The 12,455-nt window shown below is 43.5% G+C and overlaps 1 protein-coding gene across 1 annotated transcript in view; it reads left to right on the top strand.

Moving 5' to 3' along the window:
* The window catches only part of tsfm (Ts translation elongation factor, mitochondrial), an 11,769-nt gene extending 7,029 nt beyond the window's left edge, over nt 1–4,740 (top strand). Inside the window, exons 3-6 of the mRNA XM_043681751.1 lie at nt 897–1,025; nt 1,494–1,616; nt 2,879–2,963; nt 4,227–4,740. Of these exons, the coding sequence (XP_043537686.1) occupies nt 897–1,025; nt 1,494–1,616; nt 2,879–2,963; nt 4,227–4,645 (756 nt within the window). The 3' untranslated portion in view covers nt 4,646–4,740. The remainder of the gene's footprint in view (nt 1–896; nt 1,026–1,493; nt 1,617–2,878; nt 2,964–4,226) is intronic.
* Nucleotides 4,741–12,455: the final 7,715 nt, after the last annotated feature.

The raw sequence follows: 12,455 nt of genomic DNA, 5'->3' as shown, positions 1-12,455 counted from the left end.
TGTTGTGAAAGTTGAAAGTGTTCAGAAAAGATTTACAAGGATGTTGCCAGGGTTGGAGGATTTGAGCTATAGGGAGAGGCTCAACAGGGTGGGGCTGTTTTCCCTGGAGCATCGGAGGCTGAGGGGTGACCTTATAGAGGTTTACAAAATTATGAGGGGCATGGACAGGGTAAGTAGACAAAGTCTTTTCCTTGGGGTCGGGGAGTCCAGAACTAGAGGGCATAGGTTTAGTGTGAGAGGGGAATGATATAAAAGAGACCTAAGGGGCAACCTTTTCACACAGAGGGTGGTATGTGTATGGAATGAGCTGCCAGGGAAAGTGGTGGAGGCTAGTACAATTGCAACATTTAAAAGGTATTTGGATGGATGTATGAATAGGAAGGGTTTGGAGGGATATGGGCCAGGTGCTGGCAGGTGGGATTAGATTGGGTTGGGATGTCTGGTCGGCGTGGACGGTTGGACCAAAGGATCTGTTTCCATGCTGTGCATCTCTATGACTATGACCCTATGACTCCTTTCGTAATACATCATCTTATCTGATTGTTCATACACGTAAAAAATCAGGCCTGATACCATTTTCAACTAGTCGTCTTTAAGCAACATGACAGCATCTTTGTAATATTCATTATAAGATGCACGAGCCTGTTCCCTATATACGTGATTCAGGAATAGAGTAGAAAATGTATTCAAGCACAATATCCTAATTCAAAACAAGACAGATTATGAAAGAATATTCCTACATTTGAAATGTAAACTAATTACTTTGCTTGCCAGTTTTGAGGGTGGTTGGCAAAAAGGGTACAGAGTCCAAAGGATTAATGAGGCAAATTTCATTGTTCCCAGGGATGAAATAATTTGGTACTGTCCAAGGTAATTAAAGTTGTTTCTTTTCAAAGGCTGAAGCCTGGCTGCACAGACAGGCCCATAAGGAAGGATGGAGTAAAGCTTCTAAACTACAAGGCCGAAAAACAAAGGAGGGCCTCATTGGACTGCTGAAAGATGGAAACTCAGCTGTCCTGGTGGAGGTAAAGATGAAGAATGTTTGGTTTGAAGTGACACACATGTTAAATCATGGCATTTATAGCATACGAGGCCATCCAGCCCATTTTACCTGCATCAGTTCTCTGAAAGAGATATCCACTCCCCACCACCACCCCATCCCATTCCTGCTGTTTCATCAGCGCCCTACAAATCTCTTTTTTAAGTGCATATCTAATCTCTTAAAATTTACTATGGAATCTACATTCACCAGAGTCATTTTGTGTCCTATCCTGATAGAATTAATGTATGAATCAGTTAGCAAATTAAAATCTCTGAAAGAGCAGTGTGGGCAATAAAACTAATTTAATTAGTTTTATATTTGATCTTCCAAAGAGCCAGTAGAGCCTAATGGGCTGAATAGTCTCCTGTGCTATACGATTTCATATAAATCAATAATCCTATAAACAAAATGGTCCTTCTTGACAGAAATGTGTTTTTCTCCCCCACGACAGGTGAATTGTGAAACAGATTTTGTTGCCCGAAATGTCAAGTTCCAGCAGCTGGTGCAGCAAGCAGCCACTGCCACAATGTCACACTGTCACTCCAAGCATGCAAACATCATCAATTACAACAAGGTTTGTCTTTATTTCCTATTTATAATAAAACTGGAATCTTGTTTGTCAGCTGAAGCTCATCACCATTGTTTGAGTCTCCAAACTAAACAACTGAGAAGGCTATATCTGCTAGGTTTCATTTTGTTGTTTATAGATCTTTCCCAGTAGGAGCAAATCCTACAAGCATGCCTGGACTACTCGAGTTTTAACCTGCTAAACCCAGGTAGTCTAGCTGCTGAGAGCATTGAGAAAATTTCTCATTGTTGATCCAGCCAGGACTACACAGTTCATTAGGGCATTATCATGTGCAGTGTGGCGCTGGAAAAGCCCAGCAGGTCAGGCAGCAGGAGAGTCAAGGGCAATGAAGAAGGGCTTATGCCTGAAACGTCAACTCTCTTGCTCCTCGGATGCTGCCTGACCTGCTGTGCTTTTCCAGCACCACACTCTTCAACTCTGACTCTCCAGCATCTGCCGTCCTCACTTTCCCCCATTGTCATGTTCAGTCACATAGTCATAGAGTATGTTAAATCAGAATAATCCCATTTTCCATTGACCACTCAATGCTTGATGTTTTACTTGTAACACAGACTGGCTGCTTAACCATCAACAATGCCTTGGAGTTCTACTTCAAATATTGGATTATTGAATTTGCCACAGCAGCTACCTGCTGTTGCTTGTATTTGCTGACATATCCCACTCTTGTCTGTCTTGTTATCAGGAATTATAAAAATTCACCAAGAGAATCAGCTGGGATTGTTATTCTATTTTCTATGCCCCATTAAGGATCAGCAAGTGGAGCATTGCTGGAACAAATATTTTCCTGTCCTGCATTGTACCATCTTGTGACATTGTGCCATCCAAGACATATTATCCTATCGATTAGTGAAAGGTTTACTATCGTGGATTTCCCAAAAGGCATGGTCCTAATATCTGCTCGACTGTCAGGGTTCAATGACATCTTCCACCCACTCCACCACTCTTCCTTAATCTTGTATTTAGGCAGCACTTCCAGATTGGTGAGAGTTTCCTTCTGACAGAAGTGTCAAACTATGAGGTGGCAAGTGGAAGCCTAGCACTGCCAGCTAGGAAGAGCAAGAGAGAAAGTGGTAGCGCAGATTATGTTTTGTTGCGATTTGGGGGGAAAAAACCCCATCTCCTTCTATCATTATGTCCTGTAGATTCAAATTAAATTTTTGCCCAAAGGATGGGTTGAGAAAGTGATTCTGATTAATAAACAACCTTATAATTCTCATGTATATTAAAGTTTCACAATTACTTTTCAGAATTTCCTTACGACTGAAGAAATAACACAATTGAAAACCAGTTTAGACAGTCGTCCCCTTGCTGACCAGCTTGCCCTGGCTATTGGTAAGATCAGCAGTATAATCATAGCCTGCTGAGTTGCTTTGCCCTTTTTTTTGGCAGGGAGGTGCAATGGCATAGCTATCTATTCTTTCTTAAAATTAAAGTTTCCTCAGTAACATTTTTGATATAAATATGACCATCTCTGTAGTCTAGTCCAGATAACTGCCAGAGGAAAAAAAACTGAGGGAGAAAGAAAAGGAAGCTTTCCGGTAATATTATTCCTTTCACAAGCTTTGGGACATCCTAAGTGCATTACAATCAATTAAGTACTTTAAGTGTCGTCACTGTTGGAATTTAGAAAACACAAAGGAGACAAAACCATGCACAGCTTTGAGCTACTGCGAGGAAATGAGTTGGAGTAGGAGACTGCAATCATGTTTATGTCAGCACAGTGAGGGTGCCAAAAGAAAAGTCTATAGGATTGGATTTGGAGCCTATGAGAAGGAAGAGAAGAAAGCTCAGAGCTGCAATGATCATAACACATATAAAATGGAGAGACGGTAAAAGAGAGCATGATTAGAGGCAAAGGAAGAAATGTCTAGATTTGATTTGATTTCCTAGTGTGGAAACAGGCCCTTCGGCCCAACAAGTCCACACTGACCCTCCGCAGAGTAACCCACCCAGACCCATACCCCCTGACCAATGCACCTAACTCGTATGGGCAATTAAGCATGACTTGTTTTGCGTGGCAGTGCTTGCTACTGATGCTGGAGTGTAACAAATGCTGAAGTATCTATTCCTCAGAACTGACTTTCACCTTGATCTCCCACTAATTCTCCAATTACTACACACTCAAGTTGTTAACTAACTCATTAGGAGGGCTTGTGGCAGAGTGGGTGATGTTCCTACCTGAAGCTGTAGATTTGAGACTTGGTTGTCAAGGAAGATGTTTTCATAGCACAGCCAAACAGGTTGCATACCAACCTGTAATTCCTTCCACCCTATGATGCGGCAGTTGGTAAGAGTGGGAGAGGTTCTTGGTCAGCTATACGACAGAAAGAAAATTGGAATCTCGACCATCACAATGCATTGCTCCAGATGATGACACGCAAGCAAAAATGGATGTCCTACAGTAAATCTGACACCCTAAATGATCTGTAATATATCACCACCTACATCCCAAAGCTGGTTTGTAATTTAGTGTATTTTAATAAGTGCACCCTCACTGAAGAATTTGATTTTCATGTGATGTCTTAATTCAAGAATAAGAACCCTGCTTTTTACAAACACATTTTGATTCGCCCTTTTTTAAAAATATTTTAAAAGGTAACCTTGGTGAGAACATGACTATAAGAAGAGCTTCCTGGGTGGCTGTGCCAACTGATTGCTATATTGGCACGTATGTTCATGGAATGTTGCCAGAGGACAACCCAAACCTCTCAAAGATGACATTTGGAAAATATGGTGCACTAGTGATTTGTAAGCCCATGGAGCATAATTCAAATGTAAACTTCTCAGAGCTGGGCCGCAGGTTAGGTCAGCACATTGTGGGAATGATGCCACTATCTATGGGCTCAATGGAGGACCCACCTGGTGATGACACAGAGACCAAGATGTTGGCACAGCCTTTTCTGCTGGACCCTGACACAACTGTAGGGCAGTTCCTGCTTACAAGGGGGGTGTCAGTGCTGGACTTTGTACGGTACGAGTGTGGTGAGGTAACTGAATTGGCAGAGAAAGTATAGTTGGAATGCATTGATGCGTTCAAAGGAATGTGTACCATTTTTCATTGTGAAAATCTCTTTATTGATATCAGAATAAAATAATGATCTCCAACACATTGAATAGGGGTACATTTATAGTGTCTTTCTTTGCTCCTCTGTTAAACTGTTACTCGAGCAAGCTTATGATAAATCAGTTGTTTCTGACAAGGATGCAGTTTCACGGGTTTTGGCATTGTACACTTAGTTCATGCAAGCGGTCATTCTTCATTGCAACCAAGGCATAGAAAGGAGTTTTATCTATACAATCTCTGTCAATGACATCCCAAAACACTTTTTTATAGCAAATGAAGTACATTGGAAGTGTGGCCAGCCCCATAATGACAAGACCATCTACTTGGTTGAGATAAATACTGGTCAGGCCACTGAGGATAATTCCCCTGCTCTTCTTTAATATATCAGATGGCTGAATCAAAATTCTGGAAGTCAGTCCTGAACAATATTGTAGGTCTCCCTACAGCTCGCGTGAGTCTTAGAACCCACCAGTAGAAAATTGTCCTCTGAGCCTCCTAACACTCAGCCTAAATCCATGACCCCAGATTTATCAAAAGGAACAAAGAATTATGGTCCAAGTAGAGCGTTGACTTCAGACTCCCCCATTTATAATTTGATGTTCAACTCATACAAGCTGGTAAAAACAATGACTGCAGATGCTAGAAACCAGATTCTGGATTAGTGGTGCTGGAAGAGCACAGCAGGCAGCATCCAAGGAGCTTTGAAATCGACGTTTTGGGCAAAAGCCCTTCATTAGGAATAAAGGCAGTGAGGCTGGAGCTTGGAGAGATAAGCTAGAGGAGGGTGGGAGTGGGGAGAAAGTAGCATAGAGTACAATAGGTGAGTGGGGGAGGGAATGAAGATGATAGGTCAGGGAGGAGAGGGTGGAGGTCTGGTGGTGAGGGAGTGGCGGTGAAGGAGGCCCAGGACCTCCATGTCCTCGGCAGAGTGGGAGGGGGAGTTGAAATGTTGGGCCACGGTGCGGTATGGTTGATTGGTGCGGGTGTCCTGGAGATGTTCCCTAAAGCGCTCTGCTAGGAGGCGTCCAGTCTCCCCAATGTAGAGGAGACCGCATCGGGAGCAACGGATACAATAAATGATATTAGTAGATGTGCAAGTAAACCTTTGATGGATGTGGAAGGCTCCTTTAGGGCTGTCAGTCATGATAGATTAGCAAAATATCATGATAGATGCACAGTCATGGGAGTCACCCTCAGGCAGAATGTGAAACACCTTCATGGCACGCTGAAGAATTGATTTCACACTGCATTTCTGATCTGGGCCTGGCTTCCTCTCAACAATCCTGACCAAAATTGATTGCATTAACATCAGAAATTGAGACAAAATGGTCCACTGCCACTTACATGTATCAACTTCAATTGTCCTTTACCCTTCCTCACTTATAACCAGACCACTGTCAACCTTCCTTTTCCTTATCCACTTATTGGCAGGCATTACACATGCCAATAGAAACATTACCCTTTGATTTCCTGTTACATTGCCATGAAAAATCAAGCAGGAATCACAGCCAGCTAATGTCAGGAGTTTGTGGGTAAGGCAAGCAGTCTGAGTGGTTTCAGGAAGGTAATGAAAATGCTCAGAGTGAAGTGGAACAGATTATGTTTTCTATCACTGTGAGCACACATGTTTAGAAGAGTGACTGGTTCCAGAGAACTTCTGGCAGGGGCCTAGCAACTAGCCATTTGATGGTGCTTGAAATTAAGTAATGAGAAGAACAATTACATTTTCCAATGGAAGATTCTTCTTCCACTTTTTTCCAAAATATAAAATTTATCAGCTCAGTGACACTAAAAGAGAAGAGTACCTGAGCTAAACTGGCTGTAAATAGTACACATTCAAACAGTTCTCCCGTTCTTTGAAGAATTCAACAAACGGGCTCTTGAACACAAACCTGAAAGAAGTGCACGTTAGTTAGAAGCAGTAACAGACCCAGCACACTAACATTCCTTTCTCTCCTCTCTCTGCTCCATCTCCTCCCCCTGCCAAAGTAGCTAGTACTTTCAAATAAACCTGTTGGACTATAACCTGGTGTCATGTGATTTTTTTTTAAACTTTGTTTCCCCCATTCAGACAGCTCTGGGCCACTTTCTATTTTTTTTTCTTTTTTTTGTTGTTCCCCCACACTACCGCCTAACTGCGGTAGTGCTTATTATTTTTTTCCCCAGCACCTATGGTGTGTGTGTGCAGGTGTGAGACACAGTGAGAGACACAAGTTGTACGAATCTTTATTCGATTTCCACCACCAGGAAGATAGGAAAACACCCGGGTGGCCAGTGACAAACACTGCCCTTCACATCAAAGGGCAATGCTGTGTGATCAAACAGTGAAGGGGAGGGTAGGGACTAAATCAAGATAGAGTTGGAGGGGGAAATAATACACTCCATTCCCTGCGGCGCCCACCTCTCCCTGAACAACTCCAGGGTGTTGGTGAACACTGCGTGCTCTTTCTCCAAGGACACCCGGGCTCTAACGTAACCGCGGAAGAGGGGCAGGCAGTCGGCCCTAACGACCCCCTCCACGGCCCGCTGCCTCGACCTGTTGATGGCCAGTTTGGCCAGGCCCAGGAGCAGACCCACGAGGAGGTCTTCAGACCTGCCCTCCCTCCTCCGTACCGGGTGCCCGAAGACCAGGAGCGTGGGACTGAAGTGCAACCAAAAGCAGAGGAGGAGGTTTTTCAGAAAATCAAAAAGGGAGTGCAAACGCCCACACCCAATATACACCTGGTCCACGGACTCCACAGCGCCACAGAACAAGCAGTTGGGCTGGGAGTCCGTGAACCACCGCAATCTGCGGTTGCAGGGGACTGCTGTGTGCAGCACCCGCCACCCCAGATCCCCGAGAGAAAGGGAGAGCCCTCCACTGGGGATCCCCATCTCTCGGTGGCAAATGGGCATGCCAAGGCGTGTCCGGACGGTGGATGATGGAGAAGAGGTGGACGGTGTGCAGCAGCAGTCGATATAAGGCCTTCCTTTTTACCCCCTGGAAGGGAACAAAATTAAAATTCCGGAGGCGGCTCAGGTTGTGGGGCACAGGCTCCCGCTGGGCCACTTTCTATTCTGTATCAACTTTCATCTCCCTTTACTAATGGCTAATTGATTTTCAATGATTCAAATTAGGGTATCATGAAGCCAGCACCTCCATTCACTTCCTCTCCCACATAATGAACAACAGATAACTGAAGATCCCATCAGCAATCCTCGCCGATGTGAAACAGTCTATTTCCTGAAACAAGTCATCAAGAATAGGCCATTTTAAATTAACACAGCCTATCCTGGATTACTTGAAGCAGGTCTTAGCTAGACAGACACTCATTTGGTTAAAATCAAGCTCTCCAATAGCTGAAAAACAAAATTTCAAATAAGCTAAAAATTAGTGAATACAAAATGAATCTCCACTGTAGGAGTAAACAATACTTGGATATATACTCAAGCTGCTGTAAGCTGCAGTTCAAGAGTTGGAATATAGCATTAGGCTGAATAGCTCTTCATTAGCTAGCACAGACATGATAACCTAAGTAGCCTCCTTTGGTGCTGTAAATGTCTATGATTCTGTAATATAACAGCCAAAGTATTTGTAACCATTTGCTTGGAAACAGGAATTAGTCAACACGATCCCATTTGTATAGGTATAAAAACACATTAACATTGTGATGAGAGAACATACATTTCATCTGAAAGATGTATTGCTCACAGTATTAACAAAAAGACAGAGATAGATGTCCAGGGACTGAAATGGTGTGTCACTGCATATATAAAAGAGCCCTGATCATTTTTAAAGATATCCTTCCTGAAATTGATCTGCTTTGAACATTGCCAGGACTGTTGCATTAAACTAAGGCTTATTTCAGTCCTTAAGAGGTACCTCTGCAAGCCACAACCAAAGGGCTATGTTTTTAAAAGAATATTTGATTGAATATAGTGAGAAAAGGACCAACTCCACAGCACTGAAGACAACCTGAACTGACCACTACTCTACCAATTCCGTTTTCTCTCAGGTCGGATGTATTCTCGCAGCTTTCATTATATGACCTCCAATTAGCCTAGAGTCAAAACTTGTGGTGCTGGAAAAGCACAGCCAGTCAGGCAGCATCAGAGGAGCAGGAGAGTTGAAGTTTCGAGCATAAGCTCTTCGTCAGCTGATGCTCGAAACGTCAACTCTTCTGCTCCTCGGATGTTGCCTGACCGGCTGTGCTTTTCCAGCACCACAATTTTTGACTCTGATCTCCAGCATCTGCAGTCCTCACTTGTTTGTTCAACTAGCCCACCCAGTGAAACACTCCATTTCCACCTCCTTGGTTACGGCAGAGTTCAAGAGATTCACTTTCAACTCCGGGGGGGGGGGTGTCGGTCTGGTCTGGTCCACAACAAAGGTTACTTGACAAATTTAATTTGCCAGCAGACCAAGCTCATGTAAACCAGGTGAACCTTAGGTTTACCTGATTTAGCACAGGGAATGATCCCCACACTCGGTTCATGCAGATAATCCATGCTCAAGAATTCATCCCTGGCACACAGGCTCACAACTCTAGTCACTGTCCATATTATCACAGAAGTCATAGAAGGGCAGAGAATCATGACACTGATTAGTTTGAAAATAAATTGAACAGTTTCTCAACTGCTGGGTCTCTCCTTCAATTTCAACAGGAACTATGAAGTCAGCATTGCCGACTGGCTGAAACAGCGAGAGTCTGAATTAGGTTAAATATACATTTGCACTGTTAACTTCCAATAACACATTGCCTGTCAGGTGGTAAGTTTGCTCACTGAGCTGATAGATTTGTTTGTTTTCAGACATTTCATCACCATGCTTGGAAACATCATCAGTGAACATCCGATGAAGCACTGGTGTTCTGTCCCGCTTGCTATTTATTTGTCTTGGTCTGTTGTGGTGGGTGATATCACTTCCGGTTCTTTTTCTAACGTAAGTAGGGTCTAAATCAATATGTTTGTTATTGGATTTCCAGTTTGAATGCCAGGCCTCTAGGAATTCCCATGCGTATCTTTGTTTAGCCTGTTCCAGGAGTGATGTTTTGTCCAAGTCGAACTGGTGTCCCGCCTTGTGTGTGTATGGTTACTGGTGATAGTTGGTCATGCCTTTTGGTGGCTAGTTGGTGCTCGTGTATCCTGGTGGCTAATTTCCTGCCTGTTTGTCCAATGTAGTGTTTGTTGTAGTCCTTGCAGGGCATTTTGTATATGACATTCGTTATGCTGGTTGTTGGTACAGCGTCCTTTAAATTCATCAGGTGCTGTTTCAGTGTGGTGGTAGGTTTTGTGGGCTACCCTGATGCCCAGGGGCTGGAGTAGTCTAGTCATCATGTCCAAGATGGCTTTAATGTATGGCAGGGTGGCTAGAGTCTCTGGGCATGTTGTCTCTTCTTATTTAGGTCTGTTGTGTAGGAATCGGCAGACTGTGCTTATTGGGTACCCGTTGATCCTGAATATATTGTATAAGTTTTTTCCTCAGCTTCTTGTAGTTCCTAGGTGCTGCAGTGTGTTGTGGCTTTTTAAAATAATGTCCTGATGCAGCTTAGTTTGTGGTTGTTGGGATAATTGCTCCTGTAGTTGAGTATCTGGTCTGTGTTGGCTTTCCTGCAAACGTTGGTCTGCAGCTCTCCATTGGATTTTCATTCTGCTGTGACGCTTAGGAAGGGGAGTCTGTTGTTGGTCTCTTCCTCTTTGGTGAACTTTATCCCAGAAAGGATGTTGTTTATGTGTTTGTGGGCTTTTTCTAATTTGTTGTGTATCGCGATGACAAAGGTGTCATCCACATAGCTGACCCAGCGGACCCAAAGCCTGGGCTGGATCGTGGGAAGGGCCGTTCATTCTAATCTCTGCATAACTGCTTCTGCTAAGAGTCCCATCGGCATCCCAGTGATTTGTTTGCAGGTCTTGTCATTGAAGGTGATGTGGGTTGTGAGGCACAGGTCTATGGGTTTAGGATGCTGTCCTTGCTGATGGAGTTAGTGCTGTCAGGTGTTTGTGATCTTGGTTCGTCTAGTAGTGAGGCCACTGTTTCTTTGACCTGATCCACAACCTGAGCTACAAATCTTCCCAAAATTACAAACAATCCTTGTGCCATCCAAATTACAGAATGTCTCAACAAAAGGTTTTGGAATTCCTGTGAAGTGCATTAGTTTAATAAAATCGGAACCCTGGATACGATTGGAATTTTCCCTCCTATTCAATGTTCACTCTCCCAGCAAACAGATTTAAGCCAACTATATGCAGTTGAGGCATCATTAGGAACCAGTTTTTATAAAAAAACATGACCAATAGCCACATGTTAAGGTTGTAAGTTTGCTTGCTAAGCTGGAAGATCTGTTCTCAGATGTTTTGTCATCATTGCTAAGACTCCCCGTTTCTACGGATTACCAAAGGTACACAATCCAGGCACCCCCCCTCCACCCGCCTCAGACCCATAGTCTCACTTTCCGGCACACCTATATAGAGACGTGCAAAGGAACTTCAACGCAAACTGAAATACCTAGAGGATGACTCACCCAACTCCATCCACTCCACCCTGGAATTCCTGAACATCATGAAAGACACCAAGGTGGAGGATAAATGAGGTCATGGTTTTCTTTGACGCTATGGCCCTATTCACATGAATAAGCATCATCTTGGTCAAAGAAACACTGGCCACACTACTAGACAAACGAAGGTCACAAACACCTGACAGCCATCAGAAAGGACAGCATCCTCAAACTTGGTTAACTTGTGCCTCACAACCCACTTCACCTTCAATGACAAGACCTACAAACAAATCAATGGGACACCCATGGGATCACCAATATCAGGATTTTTGGCAGAGGCAGTTATGCAGAGGTTGGAACGATCAGCCCTCCTCACAATCCAGCACAAGCTTTAGGTTCACTATGTCATCTTTGTCATCATGAAATGCAACAAATTAGAAGAAGCCCATTAACACAAACAATATCCTTATTGGTATGAAGTTCACCAAACAACACGCCCAGAGACTCTAGCTGTACTACCATACATTAAAGACATCTCAGACAACCAGACTACTCCAGCCCCTTGGCATCATGGTAGCCCACAAACCTACCAACACAGTGAAACAACTCTTGATGAACCTGTACCAACAACCAGCAGAATGAACGTCATATAGAAAATACCCTTCAAGGACTGCAACAAACATTACACCGCACAGACTGGCAGGAAACTAGCCATCAGGATACACAAGCACCAACTAGCCACCAAATGACATGACCAACTAACACTAGTATCCATACATTATAGACAATGAGGGACACCAGTTCGACTGAGACAATACATCCATTCTGGGAGAGGCTAAACAAAGATACACATGGGAATTCCTAGAGGCCTGGTATTCAAACCGGAACTCCATCAATAAATACATCGATTTGGACCTCATTTACCAAACTCTCAGAAAAAGAACCGCAAGTGATATCTCCCACCACAAAGGACCAAGACACACTAATAGAAAGCGGGACAGAACACCAGTGCTTCAACAGAGGCTCACTGATGATGTTACCTGGTTCGGTGACGAAATGTCTTAGAACAAATCTTCCAGCTTAGCGAGCAAACTTACAGTCTGAACCACAAATCTTCACAAAAATCGCATTCCATATGTTAAATTACACAGCAAAAGACTTTCAGAGATTTCCAAGGGTTTCATTGCGCATCTATACTCCAGCACAAACACCAGTTTATACCTCTTCTTTCTGGACCTTTCCCTTCCCACTGGGAAAGAATCCATTTTTAAAAAATGCAATAAAACC

This window comes from Chiloscyllium plagiosum, chromosome 43 (genome assembly GCF_004010195.1).
Source record: "Chiloscyllium plagiosum isolate BGI_BamShark_2017 chromosome 43, ASM401019v2, whole genome shotgun sequence".
NCBI classification, from domain to species: Eukaryota; Metazoa; Chordata; class Chondrichthyes; order Orectolobiformes; family Hemiscylliidae; genus Chiloscyllium; species Chiloscyllium plagiosum.
Note: the sequence above shows the minus strand (reverse complement) of the source record. Positions and strands in the feature narration are given on the sequence as shown.